This window comes from Myotis myotis, unplaced genomic scaffold, assembly GCF_014108235.1.
Source record: "Myotis myotis isolate mMyoMyo1 unplaced genomic scaffold, mMyoMyo1.p scaffold_m19_p_9, whole genome shotgun sequence".
NCBI classification, from domain to species: Eukaryota; Metazoa; Chordata; class Mammalia; order Chiroptera; family Vespertilionidae; genus Myotis; species Myotis myotis.
Window position 1 is genome coordinate 76,489,261 of NW_023416401.1, and position 25,120 is coordinate 76,514,380.

The 25,120-nt window shown below is 43.7% G+C and overlaps 1 protein-coding gene across 3 annotated transcripts in view; it reads left to right on the forward strand.

Moving 5' to 3' along the window:
* The first annotated feature begins 8,228 nt into the window (after positions 1 to 8,228).
* DTD1 (D-aminoacyl-tRNA deacylase 1) overlaps positions 8,229 to 25,120 on the forward strand; it is a 168,137-nt gene continuing 151,245 nt past the window's right edge. For all 3 annotated transcript variants that reach the window (XR_004969961.1, XM_036322261.1, XM_036322259.1), the window contains exons 1-3: positions 8,229 to 8,377; positions 14,600 to 14,690; positions 17,732 to 17,967. Coding sequence is in view for 2 of the 3 variants with exons in the window: in XM_036322261.1 (XP_036178154.1) it covers positions 8,335 to 8,377; positions 14,600 to 14,690; positions 17,732 to 17,967 (370 nt within the window). In the remaining variant the exon portion in view is untranslated. The remainder of the gene's footprint in view (positions 8,378 to 14,599; positions 14,691 to 17,731; positions 17,968 to 25,120) is intronic.

Below are 25,120 nucleotides of genomic sequence, written 5' to 3' on the forward strand. Positions count from 1 at the left end.
TTGTAACAAGAATTGTGTTGGAACCTGCTCCTTCTTCGGCTGTGTACGGTTTACCTTACCGGGAACTCACAGACTTTAAGCCCTTTGACCACAGGGACAGAGCTGTATTGTTTCTATAATACAGGCACAAAGTTAATACAACTTTTATAAATATTTGTTGGAGAAACAGATAAATTTCAGTGCCAATTGGCATCACTGTTCCTTCTGCTCCATCTCTTTACTGAGACCTTTGTGCAAAGCATACACGGCTGAGGGGATGCGCGGGGAGAGTGGAGTCAAGATGCTCGTTCCAAGCCCGATTCCATACTTGGATTTTACACAGACCAGCGGTTCTCAACCTGTGGGCCGCGACCCCTTTGGGGGTGGAACGACGCTTTCACAGGGGTCGCCTAAGACCATCGGAAAACACATACGTAATTACATATTGTTTTTGTAATCACTATGCCTTAATTATGTTCAATTTGTAACAATGAAATTGGGGTCACCACAACATGAGGAACTGTATTAAAGGGTCGCGGCACTAGGAAGGTTGAGAACCACTGCAGTAGGTGCATTTCTGAATGACATTTTGAATTGGGTGTATTAGATTTTGCTAATATCCACTCCCTTTACTCATAGAGCTTATTTTTAATGATGTTTAGACGTTTCGTACTAGGAGGTGTTAATATCTTGCTTATTTCCAGCATCTCTGCGCATCCTTCCTGTGGTGAAGCGAGTCTGCCTGGGGTCTGCTTACACCGGCACCCGCACTAAGCCCGGCTCCACAAGGAGAACGGCACCCCGCGTGTGGTTAGATGGCTGCTGGACAGAAAACCGTTTCTTTTGGGCCCTTGGCTCCCACAGCTCCCGCTGCACCCAGAGGCGGGGTCTGACCCTCTCTGACCTCTTCGTCATGGCAACCGCGAGGCGTCTACCGCCTGAGGTCTGGGCAGGCGGCCGTGCCGGGCGCCGACCTCCCCAAGATGGCGGCAACCCCGGCGGACGCGCGTCAGGGGCGGGTCCCGCCGGCAGAGGCGGGGCAGCGGGGAGCTCTGGGGCGGCCGGCTGGACCCGGCGGACTCGCACCGGCAGCTTCCCTCCTCCCCTCCTCTCCTCCCCGGCCGGCGGGCTGATGGCTGAGGGGAGCGGCAGCCGCTGGCGAGACCGGGTGCGGGCTCGCGAGGGTGGGGAGCCCGAGGCGCCGGAGCGGGCACTTCTTCCCCGGCTTTCCGGGGGTGTTGGGGGGAAGACGCGCCCCAGCCTCTGCGCAGGGACTGAGCTGGAGAGGAGGGAGGCTGCCCCCGCCCCCACGGCCGGGTGGGACGTTGCGGGGGTGGGGCTGTGGACCCCTAGCCCGGACCCACCCTCCCAGGGGCGGGGCCCCGGCTCAGGTGCGGCCGAGGCCGCCGGGCCCTTGGGGGCGGGAAGAAGCGTGCGCGCCCGCCCCGCAGCGAGTACCCAAACCAGCCGGCAGCGGGTGGGGAGAATAGGCGGAGAAACTCCTCCGGGCTGCCGCTCCGGGTTGGGGGGAAAACTGTCCTAGATTTTTCCTCTGTTCTTTAAACACCGTTATAAACAAGCCTTGTCGAAACAAGGCCACCAAAAATTTTGGTTGCCTCCCAAAAAAAAAAATTGGGAGAGAGAGAGATGCCTGTCACCCTTGGAACGCACACCTCGGGTAAAAGCAACTCCCATTTCACTGACGGTGGCTAGTTTCAGTGAATAAAAATTTCCAGCTTACTCTGTAAATAGCAGTCTCATTTTCAGAACATATAAATGGAAGAAAATTTTAAGTTACTCTTTTTTCAGCTTGAATGTACCCGAATATCCCTTTTTTTTCCGTCTAGCCTCATTTACATATATGCAAATTTTACTGTGGGGGTTTACTAGTTCTAAAGTAAGTGGTAAACTTCCAGGGTATATTATAAAGGTAAACGATGGCTGTAAATTAAGTGAATAGTCCATGGGCCACGAAGTTTCAATCGCACTGTACGTGCATGCCCACACATGGTAATTTGTGGAAGAGCTACATTGAAGGGGCCAAAGAGCCGCATGTGGCTCACGAGCCGCTGTTTGCCGACCATAGGACTCTATGGGAAACCCAAGATGGGCCACTTGATTCTTTCAGGCTCCTGTCAAACCCCATTTTTTTCTTTTCTCTTATTGCATTTCTTCATCACCATAGTACTTTTCTGTTGTTGTTAACCCTCATGCAAGGGTATACATCTATGACAGAGACACACTGATGTGAGAGACACACATTGACAGGTTGCCTCCGGCACTCGCCCTGACCCTGGCCGGGGATCGAACTTGCCACCGAGGTACTGCCCTTGACTGGAATCAGGTGGATAGTCCACGGGCTGACGCTCTTTCCACTGAGCCAGACCAGCTGGGGCCACCATAGTACTTTTATTTTATTTATTTATTTATTTTTAATATGTTTTATTGATTTTTTACAGAGAGGAAGGGAGAGGGAAAGAGAGTGAGAAACATCGATGAGAAAGAAACATCGATCAGCTGCCTCCTGCACACTCCTTACTGGGGATGTGCCTGCAACCAAGGTACATGCCCTTGACCAGAATCAAATGTGGGACCCTTCAGTCCACAGGCCGATGCTCTGTCCACTGAGCCAAACCGGATAGAGCCACCATAGTACTTTTAAACTGTTCTTTATTCAACTGCTAGTTAGTATGGGTTATCAATATGCTCCTGGTGTACGTTTCCCAGATGGGTTGAAGGTTTCCCCTACTGAGAGGCTGATACCGCCCTAACCGGTTTGCCTCAGTGGATGGAGAGTCGGCCTGTAGACTCAAGGGTCCCAGGTTCGATTCTGGTCAAGGGCATGTACCTTGGTTTCGGGCACATACCCAGTAGGGAGTGTGCAGGAGGCAGCTGATCGACATTTCTCTCTCATCGATGTTTCTCTCTATCCCCCGCAATTCTTCTCCATAAAAAATCAAAATATATTAAAAAAAAAAAAAAAAGGCTGATACCCTCATAGTGGCAAAGACAGTGTTTGAAAATGTATTTCCCACTTAGTGTATGCCTTCAACAAACTGAGAAAATCATATGAACTTTTAAAAAAATATATTGATCTTAGAGAGATAGAGGAAGGGAGAGAGATAGAGAGATAGAAACATCCGTGATGAGAAAGAGACAGGGATCGGCTGCCCCCTGCAAGCCCCCTACTGGGGATTGAGCCCACAACTCAGGCATGTGCCCTGACCCGAATCAAACCGGGGACCTCTTCGTTCATGGGTTGACACTAGCCGGGCATAAATCATAATGAACTTTTTTTTTTTTTAATATTTTTATTGATTTTTTTACAGAGAGGAAGGGAGAGAGATAGAAACATCGATCAGCTGCCTCCTGCACATCTCCTACTGGGGATGTGCCTGCAACCCAGGTACATGCCCTTGACTGGAATCGAACTGGGACCCTTCAGTCCGCAGGCCGACGCTCTATCCACTGAGCCAAACCGGTTTCGGCTCATAATGAACTTTGATGGCAGACTCGAACACTTGGAATTATCACTGACCCTATCACTCAATTATCAGGCAAGATTGAGAGAACTGATGGGAAAACGGATTCAAGCAGAAATTTCAGTTAGATGGGGCTGAATGAACTGATGAGAATGGTTACAATATTTATAAATTTTTGTTTGAAATATTGCTGGATTGTTTTTTCAGATATAAGAAAACAATTTTCTGAAGCTAGCTATGACTTAGAGCAATTTGGTAAACTATACCTTTGCAAACAGACTAGAAACATTTGTCCTTTTCTCTTTACTTGATTCCTCTAGAATTCGGAAACTCTCAGTGGGTGTTCTTATTTTCATGGCAATATTGTTATTTGCATAAGTTCAATAAAAATCTGTTCGCCTCATAACAGAAGACAGTTGGAAACTAGTTATGTATCAAGGATTTGACTGGAATGCCATATTTGACTCAGATATGACTAGACAGCTTTAAAATTGACTGATGGAAGCCAATAAAAACCCTTTGAAATATTGGCATAGTACCTTGCTTACCTAAGTCATCAGCAGCCTTAGGAGGTGAGTCAAGAATGTCATTTCCTGGCAGGTACAGAAGCTTCAGGATATTTTGAGGAGTTTGAGGAAAGAGAAACTCACCCAAATCTGTACTATTGCAGGCAAGGTCTGGTGGCAAGTTCTTGCCATGGCTTTTCTGGCCCCAAGAGGCCTTTTTAAGTTCAATCTGAAGATTTCTTTTTTTTTTTAAATTTTTATTTTTAATATATTTTATTGATTTTTTACAGAGAGGAAGGGAGAGAGATAGAGAGTTAGAAACATCGATGAGAGAAACATCGATCAGCTGCCTCCTGTACATCTCCTACTGGGGATGTGCCCGCAACCCTGGTACATGCCCTTGACCAGAATTGAACCTGGGACCTTTCAGTCCGCAGGCCGACGCTCTATCCACTGAGCCAAACCGGTTTCGGCCTGAAGATTTCTTATGGAAAATTTCAGCACAGCATTGTTAAGAGCCTTTCTGCTTAATGACTACTTTTGCTGAACTTATATAAATAATCAGGCCAAGTTTATTGAAATTACTTATTTTGCAAAATAAATTAGACTTAACCTGGCTATCTTTGGTAAAAATAATTATTTTAGAGGGAAAAATTATGTTTCAATAGAAACTACATTATACCTTTGTGGATATTATATTCTAATGCTGTTCATTATTTTTTGAGTTTTTTTGTTTTCTTCTTGTAAATGGACTGGATCTTCAATTATCCTAGGTTCCTCCAACATCTGCCTATGACTCCAAACGAATGTTTCCAATTTTTCTTTTATCCTTTGACTTGGAATCATTGAGAACTGAAACTGCCTTTTTCCCAAGGCCATGTAAGCTGAAGATGGAGAACTTGATAATAGAGTTCAGAGAAATCACCACAACAGTTCCTATATAGACAGTCATTCTGCCTATTACAGAAAGATCACCAGAGACATTCATACTGCAGACCAGGAGAATCTATCAGACTGTAACTACCTGTCCTCACTCAATCTGAAGATGATTCGAGACATATTTAGAAATCTTCTCAACTGCCTGCCTTCAGAACTCAGAAACAGATTATAGTCTGCTTTTTTAAAAAATATATATTTTCTTGATTTTTTACAGAGAGGAAGGGAGAGGGATAGAGAGAAACATCGATCAGCTGCCTCCTGCACACCCCCTACTGGGGATGTGCCCGCAACCAAGGTACATGCCCTTGATCGGAATCGAACCTGGGACCCTTGAGTCCGAAGGCTGACGCTCTTATCTACTGACCCAAATCGGTTAGGGCTATAGTCTGCTTTTTTCTTTTGTTTCCATAGAGATGCTTTTTATTAAATACCAGCACTGTCCTTGCATCATAGGCTTAATTTTAGGAGCCCACTGGCATCACTGCCTCCTGAAATGAGATACAGCTGTTTACCTGAACTGAACTTTTCTCAAGAGTGAGGCTATTGCCCTAGCAGCTAGGGCCTAGCTGGTTTGGCTCAGTGGATAGAGCGTCAGCCTGCTGACTGAAGGGGCCCGGGTTCGATTCCGGTCAAGGGCACGGGCCCAAGTGGCAGGCTCAATTCCCGGTGGGGAGCATGCAGGAGGCAGCTGATCAATGTTTCTCTCTCTCCTTCTTCCTTTCTCTCAGAAATCAATAAAAAAATATATATATATATTTTTTTAAAAAGACTATTAACACCATTTCTGGAATGTGAAACTTCCAGGGTCAGGAAGGAACTGTGGGGGGTCAACATGTGTTTGTGGCATGTGGATTGTTTTTGAGCTAAAGGCAGCTTTAGCTGTGGGCTCCTGAGAAACTTCTACCCTGCAAATACTTAGAAGAACTTGGATTGGGGGTTTTGCCCATGATAAGAGGTTATTATCTAGAGGGCAGGGCAAATTACTAATTAGTTACTAAACCTGCTCTCCCTGCAATGACTCTTTGAATCCCCAAGGCACCTTACCTCATTGCTACCTCAGAATGTCTGATATACCCATTCTCCCTTTCTGTCTTCGAACCTGTCACGCATGCGGGGTCTCTGACTCTTGTATGTATGCGTGGTTCCCATAACTGTGTATGAATTAAATTTGGTTGTTTTCTCTTGTTAATCTGACTCATCTCTATTCGGTTATTAATTAGACCAGCTGAAAGAACCTTGAGGGTAGAGGAAAGTTTCTCCCTCCCCACACAGATTACAAATTTTTGGCAGAAATGCCACAAAACTGATGTTGTGTCTTTCTCAGTGCAGTATCAGGGAGCATATAATGTTTTCCTCATTACTGGTGAGGTTAACTTTGGCCACTTAAGATTTTAGTGTGTAGTGTTGACATTCAAGCATATTAATTTGTATTCTTTCCTGGCCAAATGACTTTCCTTGTTCTTTATTTGAATGCTTCCTCTTGTAGGAGGAGAAAAAGTTTCCCTCAACATTCGTAGGGTCCCTGGGTGGGTCTGAAAATCAAACTGATAAAGACAGATGAAAAGGAGAAAAGCATAGACATTTATTTGTTTTACACGTGACTGCATTGATCAGTACATGACATGGGAGTCTTCATAAGGAAATAGTGACCTGAAGAGACAGTTAGACTGGAGCATTTTTATGCTAAGTTTGATTAAGTGTGGGCAGTTGTGGAGGAATAAGTAATAGGAGGTAACTGTCATAAATTGGGGGAGACCTAGCAAGGCCTGTTTGTTCTTCCTCCAAGCATAGGTGCTGGGAGCCGGTCCATCCTTGCTGTTTCAAAGGACCTGGCATATATGGCATACTGTTCTTAAAATGTTTGCTCACCTTCTTGGCACTATGTGTTTTAACCAAGGTCTCTGAGAAAGGTTGTTTCCCCAGGTAGGGATTTTCCCCTGAAGTTAGGGAGGGAATAAAACCTCTTAACTAAGTGCCAGGTGGGTAATTAATCACTTTAACTACGAACAATCATGATAAAGCTACATAATCTTTACTCCCTGGAATGGAGATAAGAGACGCCCTAACCTTTGAAATAGAGATTGATAGGATTGGAATCAACTGGTATAAATACAGATGGAAGAAGACAGAACCAGGAGGCACAGAACCTGCACAGAACGTTCTCTAGAGACAGAAGAACTTCGCTGGAGAGAACATGGCAAACGATCCTGGACTGAACCTGACTACAGAAATTGGCAAGAGAACCTGACTAGAACCTGGAGAACCTAGCAAGAGAACATGGACACAGAACCTGGCTGGAGATCCTAAGCAGAACTTCGCTGGAGATCCAGACCAGAACTTGGCTGGAGATCCTGGCTAGGCTGCTGATCAACTGAACCCTGTCTCTGTGTCATTCCTTCTTCGCCGACTCCGTCCACACCTTTGGGGACCCCTGGACCTGCTGGGGTTGGACCCCAGCACATAGGGATGGTACCTCTCACATGAGGTGTTTCCGACCTGGTCCAGGGCAGAAGGGTCAGGGGAAGGTCTGAGTGGCTTTCCCGCTTCTGTTTTCTCAGATTCCAGCTTTAAATATTCAATATGCCAGGTGCTATGTTTTGGGGTAGCTTGTCCTGAAGCTCATCATTCTACACCCACCAATGCTATTAGAGGGCCGTGAGAAGAAGACACATTGAGAGGAACTTATTTTCATCAGTGATAATAATTTGTTAGGGTGATACCTTGTATAGTCCTTTGCAGCTTCCTAAGCACTTTTGCATCGTCTATTTTATTTAAAATATCCTAATAACCCCCTGGGGGGTGGGGTGAGCTAGTATTTGAATTAGAGGAAGAATTAGAATTACAGAATTACAGTATACATCTCTGTATTGCCATGATAGGGTTAAGTCAAACGAATGCTTAAATAGTTAAATGGCTATTTTAGGCAGCGACTCCTGTCTGCTTTCGGAGAAGCCAATGAGTCAGGAAGACAGGGGAGAAACAATTTGGGAGGATACTGGGGCGGAGGGATGGCAAAGAGGAAGAGGGGACACAATTGGAATTAGGATTCTGGACACAGCTGGGATTTAGGAATGCTGTCTCCTGGGCCTGGGGAAGTGAGAGGAAACGGGCAGAAACTGGTCTGGGCAGAGTTGAGTCCGGGCGCTGGTTGGGGGGTCGGGGGTGGTTGGGGGGATCCCAGCGGCGAGTGGAGCCCCACCGAGAATGGGGCGGGTCCTATCCCTGGATCGGCCGGGTCACCGCGAGGCCACAGGTGGGCGTGGCCGGCAGGGCGTGGCCGACATCCGCCGGCGGTCCCCAACCTGGCCTGCCAGGGCCGCGGGGCGCACTTCCTAGTGTCGCCGGTAGAGGGCGCAGGCCGCGGAGCCGCTCGCAGAGCCGGGAAGCCGGGAGGAGCGGGCGCAGCCCCACTCGCCCCAGCCGCCGCCATGAGAGCCGTGGTGCAGCGCGTCACCCGGGCCAGCGTCACAGGTCAGTCGGGCGGGGCCGGGCCGGGAGGAGCCGCCCCTGACCCCGCGCCCGCAGTCCCGGCCGCCCCCGCCGCTGTTTCCCCGCACGGTCCCCGGGCCGCTCTGTCCCCTGCGGCCCATGCGCGAGCTCGGACCCTGGCCGGGCTCGGGGCACCGCCACGGCCCCAGATGGCTGTCCTTGTGCCTGGGGGGCCCAGCGCGTCCCTGGCTGTAGGGTCTTCTCTTTGGGTTCAGGATAAACACACCTTATGATTCTTTTTATTTCGGTCCTGAGCACAGAGCGGCAGAACCTCCGGGCACCCCCGTGGCCCGTTGTTCAGTGGAGTGTTGCACAAACACGTAGGGAGCATTTCTGGAGCAAGGACATCCTCCTTTTCAACATTCTGTTTTAAATCCACCCCTTTCCCCAGTTTCTACACGTCTTATTTTTTATGGAGCTTGACTCCCAATAAAATGCACAGATGCGAGGAGCGGTTTGTTCCTGTGGATGAGCTCTGACAATTGCGGACACCCACGTGACCAGCCCCGGGCCGGCTCCAGAGCGTTTCCTGCCGCAGCACATCCTCTTCTCCCTCGCAGGACCCTGCAGGAATGGGGTCAGAACCCAAGGAATTCAGGGCGAAATGTTTCTCTTTCCCACCAATTTCTTGTGCGCCACGCCACCCAACCATTAGTCATCACTTGATCACTGTAGTCCCGTGGTTCTCAACCTTGGCTGCACATTAGAATCACCTGGGAATTTTTTAAAAATTCTGACTTCTGGGCCTCATCCTCCGGAAATTCTGTTTCTTTGTTACCGGGTGGGGCCACAACTTTAGTAACAAACAGAATTTCCGGAGGATGAGGCCCAGAAGTCAGGATTTTAAAAAGATTCCCAGGTGATTCTAATGTGCAGCCAAGGTTGAGAACCACTGCGTAGTCTAATTTGTACAGTGATTACTGTTAACCAGGTCCAGATGATTCATGTAGATAACGTAGGCGTTTTAAAAACTCAAACCAAGATAATACAGATATTTTTTTAAAAATTTAATGAATAATTTTAGATTTTTTTATAGCCTTTTCTACTTTTATTGGCAGAATTATAATATTTTAGTCCAGGTATTCTCCAAGTCAGTCTATATACCAAATATGTGCTCTTGTGTCTGCAAAAATATAAATCTCAAAATAAAACAAAATTCCCTAAAGAAACAACCAAATCCAGCAAAACTATATACAGGTGTTTAGATCTGAGATTCAGTTTTTCAACTCTGCCTAATGATTTCTAAGCTCTTCTGGTAACTGGTTTTGGATATGGCCCTGGAGTAATAGGGAATAGAATAACACAGGGATTTATGGAATTTTAAAACAATTTTCAAAGATTTCAGTAAATACTTAAAGTCACTAACCTAGGATAATTCATAGATGAAAAGGTTTTTCACTTTATGTGGTCACCATCAACAATGACTAAACTTTGGAGAATTTCAATTTTGATATTTTCTCTCTTGAATTTTCCATTCTGGAATATTGAAAACATGTATTCTGTGAGATTTGCTGAATAGTTTGAGTGATTTTAGTTGACTATTTAAATTATATATGTTTAGTTAAAAACAAACAAATAAACCTACCTGCTATTAAAAAGACAAGTGTGAATTGTGGGAAGGTGTTAATAAAAAGGAATTCTCTCAGTGCTAGAGGGACCTTGGGGTTAACCAGGCCTTCTGGTTGAATTGTAATGGAAAGAGATTTTTTGTTTCCTTAAAAATGTGACTGGCTCCACCGAAATGTGGCTGTAAGTTAATGAATGACATTTCATTTCAGGAGTCTAAAATGTCACTTCCAATGTTATGGTTGGGACAGAGTACACTATTAGGAGTCATATTATGTGACAGACTCACTTTATGAGATTGGCAGGCAAATTTTGTTGCTTTAGTGTGGTTATTGTGATAATCTAATTTAAAAAGCTTGGTTATGAAACATTTCAAGCATATTCATTTGGTTAAACAGGTGAATAGTACGTAATCCCCATGTCCTGTCACTCAGCTTTAGCAACTAAAATCTGAACAGAATCATAAAGCATTGGGAAGAGGATCTAAAATTGATGGACTTTAATGTGTTAATTTGGGGTGATGAACCTCAAAGAAGAGGTTCATGGGTGATGCCACTTGTGCATGGAGAAACTGACCAAACATCTCAGATCTTTTCTAGTCTGGTTACCTTTTGTCTAAAATTCTCACATTTTAAAATTTGGAAATCCCTTTGTCTATAATAAAAGGCCCCTTTGAGTCTCCTAATTCTTCTATTTGTTCCAGGAGGAGGGGCAAACTGGTCTGAAATAAGAGAGCAAACTGTCATATATAGGCTTTGGGACATTTGTTTCTTATGGAGACAATACTACATTGTAAAAATGTTGAAGATTCAGAAAAGTGATTTGAATCACTTCAACTAATGATTCTACTTTTAAAAATCTACTCTAGGAGATAATCCTAATGATAGAAACCATTTTAGAGGGATAAGAAGGCAGAGTACAGAGGATTTTTAGGGCAGTGAAATGACTCATTGAGATACTATAATGGTGCATACATGTCATTATATATGTCTTTGTCCAAATCCAAAGCACCAGAGTGAACCCCAATGTCAACTGTGGACATTGGATGATTATGGTGTTTCATTGTAGGCTTATCAGTTATAACAAATGTATCTCTGTGGTGGTTAGTCAGTCCATTGCATGGAATGCAACTGTTCTACTGGATGGGATGCAACTGTTAAAAGATGTTTAGGAAAAGCTTATAACATGGAAAAATCCTAATGCAATGTTAAGAAAAAAGATGAGACACAATTTATATACAATATTTATAATAATATTTTTTTTCCTGTTTCTTATATTTTCCAAGTTTTCTATAATGCATCTTTTTTTTTTTTTATAGATCTCCCCCCCCCCCGCATCCCCCCACCCGAACCCCCTCCTCCTAACTGCTGCTCCTCTCCTCTCCCCTCCCCTCCGCACTCCTCTTCCCCCTTCCCCAGCACCCGACCCCCTCCTCCAGAGTGAGGGTCCTTCACGGCGCCCCTCACTCCGTGCGCTTTGCCCGAAAGTGTGCAACCTTGTCCCGTCGTTTCCTAGGGAGTGTCCTGGAACACGCGGCGAGAGTTTTAAGTTTTCACTCCCTTTCAGGCTCCAGGGCGCTTTTACCCCTTCCTTTTGAAACAACATACGTAAACCTCACCGAAGCAAGGCCACCAAAAATTTTAGCTGCCTCCCAAAAAAAATTGGGAGAGAGAGAGATCTATAATGCATCTTTACTTTAATGGTGGATATAGCTCAATAGTCATTATTTTTTTTATTTTATTTTATTTTTAAAAATATTTTTATTGATTTTGGAGAGGAAGGGAGAGGGAGAGAGAGATAGAAACATCAATGATGAAAGAGAATCATTGATCAGCTGCCTCCTGCACACCCCACACTGGGGATCGAACCCGCAACCTGGGCATGTGCCCTGACCGGGAATCGAACCATGACCTCCTAGTTCATAGGTTGACGCTCAACCACTGATCTATGCTGGCCGGGCATTAGTCATTATTTATTTTATTTTTTTTGTCATTTTTATTTTCTTTTTAAAAAAATATATATTTTATTGATTTTTTACAGAGAGGAAGGGAGAGGGATAGAGAGTTAGAAACATCGATGAGAGAGAAACATTGATCAGCTGCCTCCTGCACATCTCCTACTGGGGATGTGCCCACAACCCAGATACATGCCCTTGACCGGAATCGAATCTGCGACCCTTCAGTCCGCAGGCTGATGCTCCATCCACTGAGCCAAACCGGTTAGGGCTAGTCTTTGTCTTACAGTCTATTTTGTCTGGTGTAAGTATTGCTAACCCAGCTTTATTTTTTTCACTTTCATTTTTATGAACTATCTTTTTCCAGCCCTTTACTTTCAGTCTGTGTGTGTCTTTCAATCTGAAGTAAGTCTCTTGTAGGCAGCATATCTAAGGGTCTTACTTTCTTTTTTTTTTTTTAAATATATATTTTATTGATTTTTTACAGAGAGGAAGGGAGAGAGATAGAGAGTTAGAAACATCGATGAGAGAGAAATATCGATCAGCTGCCTCCTGCACATCTCCTACTGGGGATGTGCCCGCAACCAAGGTACATGCCCTTGACCGGAATCGAACCTGGGACCTTTCAGTCCGCAGGCCGACGCTCTATCCACTGAGCCAAACCGGTTTCGGCTAGGGTCTTACTTTCTTATCCATTTAGCCACCCTGCGTCTTTTGATTGGAACATTTTTTTATTGATTAAGGTATTACATATGTGTCCTTATCCCCCCATAGCCCCCCCCCTCCCGTTCATGCCCTCACCCCCCTGGTGTCTATGTCCATTGGTGATTGGAACGTTTAATCCATTTACATTTAAAGTAATTATTGATACATATATTTATTGTCATTTTATTATTCATAAAAAGGATGAAATCTAGCCATCTGCAACATCATGGATGGACCTAGGGTACTGTGCTGAGTTAAATAAGTCAGACAGAGAAAAACAATGCCATATGATTTCACTTACATGTGGAATCTAAAAAACAAAACAAACGAACAAGCAGACCAGAAACAGGCTCATAGATACAAAGAACATTTTGATGGTTGCCAGAGGGATGGGGGTTGGAGGAATGGATGAAAAAGGTGAAGGGATTAAGAAGTACAAAATTGTAGTTACAGAATAATCATGGGGGTGTAAGTACAGTATAAGGAGTACAGTCAGTAATATTGTGTAACTATGTGTAGTGTCAGATAGGTACTAGATTTATCAGGGCGATCACTTTGTAAGTTATATAAATGTCTAATCACAAGGTTATACACTTGAAACTAATGTAATATTGTATGTCAACTGTAATTGAAAAATAAAAAAATTATTGAAATAGAAAAAAAGAAAATACTATTTATTTATTTTTTAAAATATATTTTTATTGATTTTAGAGAGGAAAGGAGAGAGAGAGAGAGATAGAAAGATCAATGATGAGAGAGAATCATTGATCGGCTGCCTCCTGCATATCCCCTACTGGGGATTGAACCTGAAACCAGGCATATGCCCTGTCAAGGAATCGATCTGTGTGACCTCCTGGTTCATAGGTTGATGCTTAACCACTGAGCCACGCTGGCCTGGCTTTGTCAGGTATATTTATAGATACTATTATCCAACAGAAGCAAACAAGAAAATGGCAGAGTTGCCTCTCTTCTAATTGGAACATTAGGTCAGTACATGATAAAAGTAAAAAAATAGCCCTGACCGGTTTGGCTCAGTGGATAGAGCGTCGGCCTGTGGACTGAAAGGTCCCAGGTTCGATTCCGGCCAAGTGCATGTACCTTGGTTGCGGCCACATCCACAGTAGATGATGTGCAAGAGGCAGCTGATCGATGTTTCTCTCTCATCGATGTTTCTAACTCTCTATCCCTCTCTTCCTCTCTGTGAAAAATCAATAAAATATATTTAAAATAATAGTTTGCTGACTTGAAACTTAACTTTTAAAGCATGTTTTTTGTGTATAATATACACACATATATGTATATATATGTATGTATCACGTTCAAAGGCTGTTAAATTGCGTTGTTTACCCATATCTTCAGAAAAAATCACTTCTACTGTCATGGTAAACAACCTGCTTTCCTATTTATAATGGTCTGGCCCTCTAGCAACTTCAACACGAAATTATAGCTAATTTGCCTACAAACGTCAGGTGGTCATAATAATCTGGCCACTCAGTGTATTTCTCTTTTCTGAAGTAAGTAGAGAAATTATTTTATGACATGTGTGTTCCATTTTGTGCTATGTACTGTGTTACCAGATTTGCTGATTCCAAGACAAGCAGGCTTCTCTTGAGAATTGATATAGCTGAGCTGGGTTCTCTGGGCAGGAAAACTTCTGTTTTTATAGATTGGCAAACTCCATCACAGAAAGTTTCAGGTGTCTCAGCCAAGGTCACACAGATGAAAATGTGGCCCTAAAATCCTGCTTAGTGGTTGTTCACTTTAGAGCACATTCATTCCAGATAAAAAATCAGAATGGACATAAATTAGGACTGTCTTACTGTGTTTACATAACTCCTTTCATTTTTGAATACCTGCTGACTTTGCCAAAGAAGTTATAAGAAGTACGTGTGATATTTGAACGTTCCTGTGGCTGTTTAAAAGTGTTTCATGGCACCTATTTGGTTCTGAGTCTTTTTTCTCTTTTGTTTCCTTTCTAGTTGGAGAAGAGCAGATAAGTGCCATTGGACGGGGCATCTGTGTGTTGCTGGGCATTTCTCTGGAAGATACACAGAAGGAACTGGAGCACATGTAAGATGGGAATTTCTCTTTGTTTGCTTTTTGAAAACAAAAACCAAAGTCATTGCTCTTTGTTTTTTAATCCTCACCCGAGTATATTTTTCCACTGATTTTTAGAAAGAGTGGATGAGAGAGGGAAAGCAGAGAGAAATATCTATGTGAGAGAAATACATCGATTGGTTGCCTCTTGCATGAGCCCTGACCAGGGCCCGGGCAGGGGAAGGAGCCTGCAACAGAGGTACATGTTCTTTATTTTTTTAAAGGGGAGAATGATGATTTATTTATTTAAAAATATATTTTATTGATTTTTTTTTTTACAGAGAGGAAGGGAGAGGGATAGAGAGTTACAAACATTGGTGAGAGAGAAACATCGATCAGCTGCCTCCTGCACACTCCCTACTGGGGATGTGCCCGCAACCAAGGTACATGCCCTTGACTGGAATCGAACCTGGGACCCTTGAGTCCACAGGCTGACGCTCTATCCACTGAGCCAAACAGGTTAGGGAGAGGTACATGTTCTTGACTGGAATCGAACCCAGGACCTTTCCGTCCACAGGCTGATGTGTTATCCACTGAGCCAAACTGGCTATGGCTAAGTCATTGCTCTTGAATTGAATATGTGGTAGTTGTATCCTACTAGAGCCCCGGTGCACGAATTCATGCACAGGTGAGGTCCTTCTGCCTGGCCGGCAATCGGGGGCTGATCGGGGCCCTCTTGCCCAGCCCCGATTAGGGCCGATGGGGGCTGGCCAGCCGGGAGGGACCACGGGAGGGCTCCAGGTTGTGTTTGGCCCTCTTGGCCAGTCTCAATTGGCTGAACCCCAGCAGCAAGCTAACCTACTGGTCAGAACGTCTGCCCCCTGGTGGTCAGTGCACATCATAGTGACTGGTTGAGCGGTTGACTGAACGGTGACCGATCAGTCGGAATTTAGCATATTACGCTTTTATTATATAGGATTATATATAGGATATATGTGCACGCACATACACATACTAGGAACTTCAATCGTATTTTGTTCTTATAAAGTGAGCCCGTTACTTTTATCAGTTTGACATTCGATGTAGTATGGTTATCTTCGTGTTTCAGATGAGGAGACGAGGAAGAGTAACCTGTCAAATGTCACCCACTAAGTGAGCAGCAGAGCAGGAGTACCACTTAGCTTCTATCCCTATTTGCTGCTACTTCTGTGAACTCTTCTCTTAATTAAAAACCGAACCTCTTTTTTTTAAAATTTATTTTTATTGATTTCAGAGAGGAGAGGAAATGGAAAGATAGAAACATCAGTGATGAGAGAGAATCATTGATCAGCTGCCTCCTGCACACCCCCCCATTGGGGATTGAGCCCACTACCTAGGCATGTGCCCTTGATCGGAATCAAACCTGCGACCCTTCAGTCCACAGGCCATGGATCTATCCACTGAGCCAGATCAGCTAGGACTGAGCCTCTTTTCTTATGAATGGCTTCTGTTTTATAATTTGAGCAATATGATGTGGTCCTGCTAATGCATTTTTAAAATGCCCAGCTGTTCATTGTGCAGTAAGGATCTGGATTTCGGGGAGGTTAAATTACTTGCCCACAGTCACATACACATAGTTAGCAAAAAGCCCGAATCCGAATTAGAATCTAGGCTACCTGACCTGGAAGCCAGTGCTCCTTTTACCAAAGTAGGGGGTTCGTCATTGCTGTTGCCCGAATGGCTGTCTTAGTGCTCAGCTTTCCTCTCCCCCTGTGTAACCAGCACCACTTGACACATTTACTTCGGATGCTTGGATCTATTTATTCTACCCTTTGGTGCCCAGAACCTGGGTATAACCCCACCCAATTGTCCCTTTTGTTTAGGTTGCAAAGCCAAGTCCTGCTAAGGTGTTGATGACTAATAGGGATAGTTCATTGCCACTTCAGGGATGTTGGTGTCTCCCCTGGATACTTGAAACAGTAGAGTGGGGTAGTGGTTACAAACTGCGGCTCTGGGTCTGAATCTTGATATGTCTCTGACATTCTAGAGCAGCCATGGGCAAACTACGGCCTGCGGGCCGGATCCGCCCGTTTGAAATGAATAAAACTAAAAAAAAAAAAAAGACCGTACCCTTTTATGTAATGATGTTTACTTTGAATTTATATTAGTTCACACAAACACTCCATCCATGCTTTTGTTCCGGCCCTCCGGTCCAGTTTAAGAACCCATTGTGGCCCTCGAGTCAAAAAGTTTGCCCACCCCTGTTCTAGAGAGCTAATAGTTACCTTGGTGGTTAAGAGATTTAACTCAACAGAAGACAAACCTTGGCTGTGGAGAGGAGTTGGTGAAAAGTGCCCACTACAGAGAGGACCCATATAAAGAGTCAGTGAATTACTCTTTGTAGAGCCCTTGAACATGTCTTCAACAACATCCAAAAAGGTGGCTTTCCATTGGTGCCATTTCAACTTTCATGCAGGTTGTTCTTTATCATGCTCTTGAAATCTGATCTTATAAATGTTATCTGGTCCTCTTCCTTGCCAAGGTGGCTGTCCTTTGTCACCCACATGTGTAGGACTTAAGGAGCATGTGACATAGTTATTAAAGTATTTTTCTCCACATCTTTTTTTATATTTGTAGTAACACTAAGTCCTCTCCCGGGTATTTGCTAAATTGTTCATTTTGAGTAGCTCCAAGAAGGGGTGTACAGATGGGGCACCATTTATTCCAGTGTAAAGATTGAATTCTTCTATAAGTAATTAGAGATGGACCCATGCTGTGATAATGGATGGTTGTCATCTTGGCCCCAGTTCCAACTGGCACTGGCTGCTGCTGTGAATTAGAGGGACCCACACACACAAATAAAAGGAAATCCCCAAACTACCCTGTGAGGCAAGACCACTATTACCCTGTATTACAGATGAGGAAACTGAGGCACAGAGAAGAAAAGTCACTTGCTCAAGGTCACACTTTCTGTAAGTGATGGGGTCAGCATAATGTTCTTGTTTGGCAGGATGCTGGTGACACTTGGGGGGTATGAAATGTATTGGGGGGCTTGTGATTCCTTAGGTAGCTCTCACTGCTATTTTTCCCCTTAGGGTCCGAAAGATTTTAAACTTACGTGTGTTTGAGGATGAGAGTGGAAAGAACTGGTCGAAGAGTGTGATGGACAAACAGTATGAGGTGCTGTGTGTCAGCCAGTTCACCCTCCAGTGTGTCCTCAAGGGCAACAAGCCCGACTTCCACCTGGCAATGCCCACGGAGCAGGCAGAGAGCTTCTATAACAGCTTCTTGGAGCAGCTGCGCAAGACGTACCGGCCGGAGCTCATCAAAGGTAGGCAGGAGACGCCTGGGGCACTTCGGAGCAGGGGGACGGAGAATCTGCAGCTGCAATCTTTCCTTTGTCACAAAGTTTGTTGTTATGTTTATTACTGACTTAAAACAACAAGATGGCTGCTGCCACTGCTTGTTGCTATACGTGTCCTCTGAATGCCCGGATACCATTTACCCTTCTTCATTCTTTTAGTCACGTTTGAAAATGCTTAGCAACCCAGAAGTGTGTTTGATGTAGTGGTGTTTTATTTTGGTCACTTACCCTATCTGACAGAAATACAATGCAAGCTACAAATGTGAGCCACATGTCATGTTACATTTTATATTTAAAAAAGTAAAAAGGCCGTAACCGGTTTGGCTCAGTGGATAGAGCGTCGGCCTGCGGACTGAAAGGTCCCGGGTTCGATTCCGGTCAAGGGCATGTACCTTGGTTGCAGGCACATCCCCAGTGGGGGGCGTGCAGGAGGCAGCTGGTCGATGTTTCTCTCTCATCGATGTTTCTGGCTCTCTATCCTTCTCCCTTCCTCTCTGTGAAAAATCAATTATATATATTTTATTGATTTTTCACAGAGAGGAAGGGATGAGGATAGAGAGCCAGAAACATCGATGAGAGAGATCGATCAGCTGCCTCCTGCACGCCCCCCAGTGGGGATGTGCCTGCAACCAAGGTACATGCCCTTGACCGGAATCGAACCCGGGACCCCTGAGTCCACAGGCCGACGCTCTATCCACTGAGCCAAACCGGTTTGGCCAATAAAATATATTAAAAAAAAAAAATAAAAAAATAAAATAAAATAAAATAAAAAAGTAAAAAGAAACAAGTGAAATTAATTTTAAAAACTGTATTTTATTTAGCTTACTATGTCTAAAATATTATGATTTTACCATGTAATTAATATAAAAAGTTAAAATGAGATAGCATGTATATTTTGTGTACTAAAGTCCCCTAAATCTGGTGTGCAGTTTATACTTACAGCACATCTCAATTTGGAACAGCCACATTTCAAGTGCCCCAAAGCAGTGAGTGTCTAGTGGCTGTAATATTGGACATATAGGTTTAGGTTTTTGCCTACCTGCTTATTGTCAAGAATGCCAACCTCATTTGACTAACCAAGATTTAGTCTAGAAAATGGCTTGGTGGAATAGTGGTCCTGGTTTGTGGGAGAATTATGAATCTTTTTTTTTTAAAAATATATTTTATTGATTTTTTACAGAGAGGAAGAGAGAGGGATAGAGAGTTAGAAACATCGATGAGAGAAAAACATCGATCAGCTGCCTCCTGCACACTCCCCACTGGGGATGTGCCCGCAATCAAGGTACATGCCCTTGACTGGAATTGAACCTGGGACCCTTGAGTCCGCAGGCTGACGCTCTGTCCACTGAGCCAAGCCAGTTAGGGCATGAATCTTTTTTAAAAAAATATATTTTTATTGATTCCAGAGAAGAAGGGAGAGGGCGAGAGAGAGATAGAAACATCAATGATGAAGGAGAATCATTGATTGGCTGCCCTCCTGCATACCCCCTACTGGGGATTGAACCCGCAACCCGGGCATGTGCCTTTAACCGGAATCGAACCTGGACCCCTTTAGTCTGCAGGCTGACGCTCTATCCACTGAGCCAAACTAACTAGGGCGAATTATGAATCTTTTAAAGAAGGCCATTCATTTCTAGTCTGTTTTCATGGGGTTAAAGTGCATTTAAGATCATCATGTTTTGCCTTTAAAAAAAATTTAAATTCTTTATTGTTTAAAGTATTACATTTGTCTCCTTTTTCCCCACTGACCTCTCCCTGGCTGTTCCCACCCCCCAGCATATGCCCTCACCCCACTACTGTTTGTGTCCATGGGTTTTGCTTATATGCATGCATACAAGTCCTTTGGTTGATTTCTTACCACCCCCCCTCCCCCGCCCCTACCTTCCCTCTGAGGTTGTATGGTCTGTTCAATGCTTCTGTGTCTCTGGATCTATTTTTGTTCATCAGTTTATGTTGTTCATTATATTCCACAAATGAGTGAGATCATGTGATATTTATCTTTCTCTGACTGGCTTATTTCGCTTAGCATAATCCTCTTAGGTCCATCCATGCTGTTGCAAATGGTAAGAGTTCCTTCTTTTTTACAGCAACGTAGTATTCCATTGTGTAGAAATACCACAGGTTTTAAAAAATATATATATTTTATTGAATTTTTACAGAGAGGAAGGGAGAAGGACAGAGAATTAGAAACACCGATCAGCTGCCCCCCACTGGGGATGTGCCCGCAACCAAGGCACATGCCCCCGACTGGAATCGAACCTGAGACCCCTCAGTCTGCAGGCCGATGCTCTGTCCACTGAGCCAAACTGGTCAGGGCTAATACCACAGGTTTTTAATCCACTCATCTGCTGTTGGGCACTTAGGCTGTTTCCGAATCTTAGCTATTGTAAATTGTGCTACTATGAACATAGGGGTGCATTCTGATTGGTGTTTCTGGTTTCTTGGGATATATTCCTAGAAGTGGAATTACTGGGTCAAATGGGAGTTCCATTTTTAATTTTTTGAGGAAACGCCATACTGTTTTCCCCAGTGGCTGCACCAGTCTGCATTCCCACCAGCAGTGCACAAGGGTTCCTATTTCTCCACATCCTCGCCAGCACTTGTCGTTTGTTATGTTTTGCCTTTTTCTCTTCAGTTGGTTATTAGAAAAGAATGGTTAGCCTTTTTGGTAATGTACCTCAATAAGAGACCTTTCTAAGTAGATTGTTTCTTTTGCTGCCATCATATCCTTTTGTAGACATCGAGTAGTTATTAGTAGTTAACTCTGTAATATTTCCTATACTTTAACTTTCTCTGGATTAAACAAATCTAGATCTCCTCTTTATTTGATTTATTTTTTAAAAATATATATTTTTTTATTGAGAGGAAGGGAGAAGGAGAGAGAGATAGAAACATCAATGATGACAGAGAATCATTGATCAGCTGCATCCTGCATACCCCACACTGGAGATCAAGCCCACAACTTGGGCATGTGCCCTGGCTGGGAATCAAACCGTGACTCCAGGTTCATAGGTTGATGCTCAACCACGGAGCCATGCCAGTGGGGTATTGGATCTATTTTCAACTGTAAGTGATAAAAGTTGTTGCCTGATTTTGAAGCTCTGTAGCAAAGGTCCACATTGAAGTTTGTCAGCTCATCAGACTTGATCATGTTTAGAAGAGTGATATTCCTACCCCCTTTGGAATGTCCTTTTATTTTAATTCTCCTTTTACTTGTGTAAAGTGTCCATTTGCCATAAGGACGAATGGATTCTATATGATCAGGACACTCCTGCCTTAAATCAAATTCCAGTCTTTACTTGGGTCCTGGTAGGACAGAATATATTTGCCTTTTCTGGAAATATCCAAGTTTAGAACTCTATTCACAAGTTTAGTCATGGATACCTTTAGTCTCTTTTCCCCCACCCTGTGTCCACTGAGATCCTCTGACATGACTTTGCTGCAAACATGTTTCTTCCCAGAATTAGGAGTTAAGGCAGATCCTCTGAATAATTATTTTTCTTTGCTGAGCCAAGGATTAAATGCCACCAGCATTGTCTTCTCTGCTTGATGTGTGTAGAATCTTCCCATGTCTGAGAAATGTCAGATGTATTTTAGAATGTACTGCAGGCTCTTGAAAGGGTGGCACAAGCAATAGCATAAAGGCATAAGTGAAGGCACTTTAAATGGAAGAACATTGATGATTGTAAGGAATGATGCAGTGAAAACAAAATAGCATTCATCTAAGTCCTTAGAGTGTTGTGTGCATTACTGGGTGCTTTGTGTTCCTAAAAATGTCTTTTACTGCTTGAAATGATGTGTATTTTATCCAGGTAATTATATGAAGTGCCTGAAACAATGTACTGTAGACAATATAATTTTATAATGGATCAGAATTTAAGCTCATGGCATGTGGTACATCTGATCATTTTGATAAAAAGTTGACATGCATTATACAAAGAATTTTAATTATAATTTATTTCAAAACCTTTTGGCTTTCAGAAGCACCACAGTGATATCAACTTGCTCTTTCAGCTTTTTATCTCTTTTATGGTTTTCAGTGGAACAAAATGTGTAGAGCTGTGGTTGCCAACCGGTAGTCCGCGGACCACTGGTGGTCCGTGAGGTCCGAAAGGTTGGCGACCACTGGTTTAAGGAAACCTTTGGAGCAGCGGTTGCCGACTGGTAGTCCGCAGACCACTGGTGGTCCGTAAGATCTGAAAGGTTGGCAACTGCTGGTGTAGAGCATGTTTTACTTATTTTTATTTATTGTTATTTATTTATTTTTAAGTATATTTTTATTGATTTCAGAGAGGAAGGGAGAGGGAGAGAGAGAGAAACATCAGTGATGAGAGAATCATTGATTGGCTGCCTCCTGCACGCCCCCTACTGGGGATCGAGCCCAAAACCTGGGCATCTGCTCTTGACTGGAATTGAACCTGGGACCCCTCAGTTCACAGGCTGATCCTCTATCCACTGAGCCAAACCAGCTAGGGCTAGAGCATGTTTTACACGCTTGCTGTCTTTTGGTTGATTTTGAGATTTTGGCTACCGTCTCCAACATGGAAAGTTCTCTGTTAGCTGAAGGGATGTTGGGATACAAATAAACTGCTAAGTACCTTTTCTTTTTAAAAAAGATTTCTTAAAATTGATTTTAAAAGATAGAGGAAGGGAGAAGGAGAGAGAGAAACATTGATGTGAGTGAAACATCAGTTGGCTGCCTCCTGCGTGCCACTGTCCAGGGATTGAGCCTGCAACTCAGGCATGTGCCCTGACCAGGGATAAAACCAGCAAACTTTTGGTGCACGGGATGATGCCCAACCAACGGAGCCATATCTTCTAGGACCTTTTCTTTTTTTTTTAAATTTTATTTTTCAATTACAGTTTGCATTCAAAGGCATTTTGTATTAGTTTCAGGTGTACAACACAACAGATAGACATTCATAGAGATTACAAAGTGTTCCCTCCGATAATTTAAGTGCCCACCTGGCACCGTAGATAGTTCCCACAATATTGTTGACTATATTCCCTATGTTTTACCTTACATGCTTATACCTGTTTTGCAACTACCAGTTAGTTCTTCTTAATCCCATCATCTTTTCTCATCCTGCCCCTTAGCAACCCTCCCCTCTGGCATCCATTAATCTGTTCTCTGTATCCACAAGTCAGCTTCTATTTTGCTTGCTCTTTAATTTTGCTTTCTAGATTCCACATATAAGTAATATCATATGGTAGTTTTCTTTCACTGTCTGGCTTATTTTACTTAGCATAATACCTCGTAGGTCCATTTGTGCTGTTGCAAATGGTAAGATTTCAATTTTTATTTTTATTTTTAGATTTCATTATTTATTTATTTTTAAATATATTTTTATTGATTTCAGAGAGGAAGGGAGAGGGAGAGAGAGATAGAACATCAATGATGAGAGAGAATCACTGATTGGCTGCCTCCTGCACGCCCCCCACCGGGGATCGAGCCCGCAACCTGGGCATATGCCCTGACCGGGAATCGAACCAGTGACCTCTCGGTTCCTGGGTCGATGCTCAACCGCTGAGCTACACCCGGCTGGGCTAGATTTCATTATTTTTAAAGGCTGAGTAGTATTCCATTGTTATGTGTACTCCTGCTTTTTTATCCACTCCTCTGTTGATGGGCATTCAAGTTGCTTTTGTGTCTTGGCTCTTGGTTTAAGTAGATTGAACATTTCTTTTACTTCCTTTCTCTGTAATGAATGAAACTACTTTAAACTTATATTTAATGCGTTTCTCTTATTTGTTGTTGAGGATTGAATAGAGGGAAGGTTGTTCTCTGCTTTATTCCTCCTCTCTTTCTTCATTGCTCCATCCGGTGCCCATGTGCTTTCAGGCACTGCCCAGGCGAGTCGCAGCTCTTCTGCACAGACCCAGTCATAGCTCAAGTGCTGGACGGGAAGTCCCTGATTTTGGTTTCCAGTCTGCTTGCTCATGTGACCTCAAGTAATTTCCCTGGGTTTGGTGTGGAATGGGAACCCTGGAAGGCAAGCTAGTTACAGTTTGGTCCTCATATATTTTTAAAATTATTATTATTGTTGTTGTTATTATTATTGAAAAGCATGCCAAAGTACATCTGTTAGAGGCTTATTGTGTGCCAGGCCCTGTGAAAGAGTAAATGTTCTCCATTCTTATCTAAATAAATCCTCAAAGAACCCTTCAGGTGGGCACTAGGATTACCCCTCATTCTGCAGATGGGGAAACTGAGGTGCAGGTGATCACTCAGCATACAAGTGGCAGAGCCTGGAACGGCCGAGCAGCCATCTCTAGGGCCTGAGCTTCGCTGGCAGCTTCGCTTCATTGTAAAACTCACATTCTCTTGACTTGTTGGCCTTTCCTTATCCTGAATTCACGTCTGTTGGGACTTTTATGTCTTCTCTGCTGTGCTCAGGGGAATCAGTGGACAGGTTTTTGGACCTCAAGTAGGTCTAGTAAGAGGGAAGCAGTATAGCCTGAGGCCTGGGGTCCTTTATCTCAGAACAAGGATGTTAATCTAGAATTTTAGTCCTTTTTCTGTTGGGGGAGATATTATTGGTTCTACTCATAATTGTGTCTCCTGTATCAATAAGACGCTGTTTATCTGTTGGCCCTGTACTAGGCTCTGGGTATATAGTGCTGAGCACGAAAGATGCTGTCCCTGCTGTAACGCTCACGGTCTAGTGGGGAAGAGAGAGAGTGAGCAAACACAGTTGCTATAGCAAGAAACATGTTCCTGAAGAGCTCACATTCTGCAAAACCATCACTAAAACTATCAGGCTCATGGGCAAACCCCGAAAGAACTGTGGTTGGGCCAAAAGGAAGAAGGCATTTGTTTTCCACTTTCATAAAATACAGTCAGAGGGCTTCTGCTTCCAGTGCCGAAGGCTTTTCCTTTCTCTGCTGAGGGTGGCCTTTTTATTCTGCTGTTCTGATTGTCCTTGCCTGAGAAAACCCAGTTCGGACCCCATGCAGCCTCTGTGTTATGCACACATTCTCTTATTTGCCAGTTGTGTATGAGCAAATTCTCATTACAGAACAGGTGTTGGATCAGCACCTTCTGTAATTACCTGTGTGATGTATTCTTTGAGGGAATATTTGGGAATGAATAACAGGGATAGGTCCTAAGGTAGTGGTG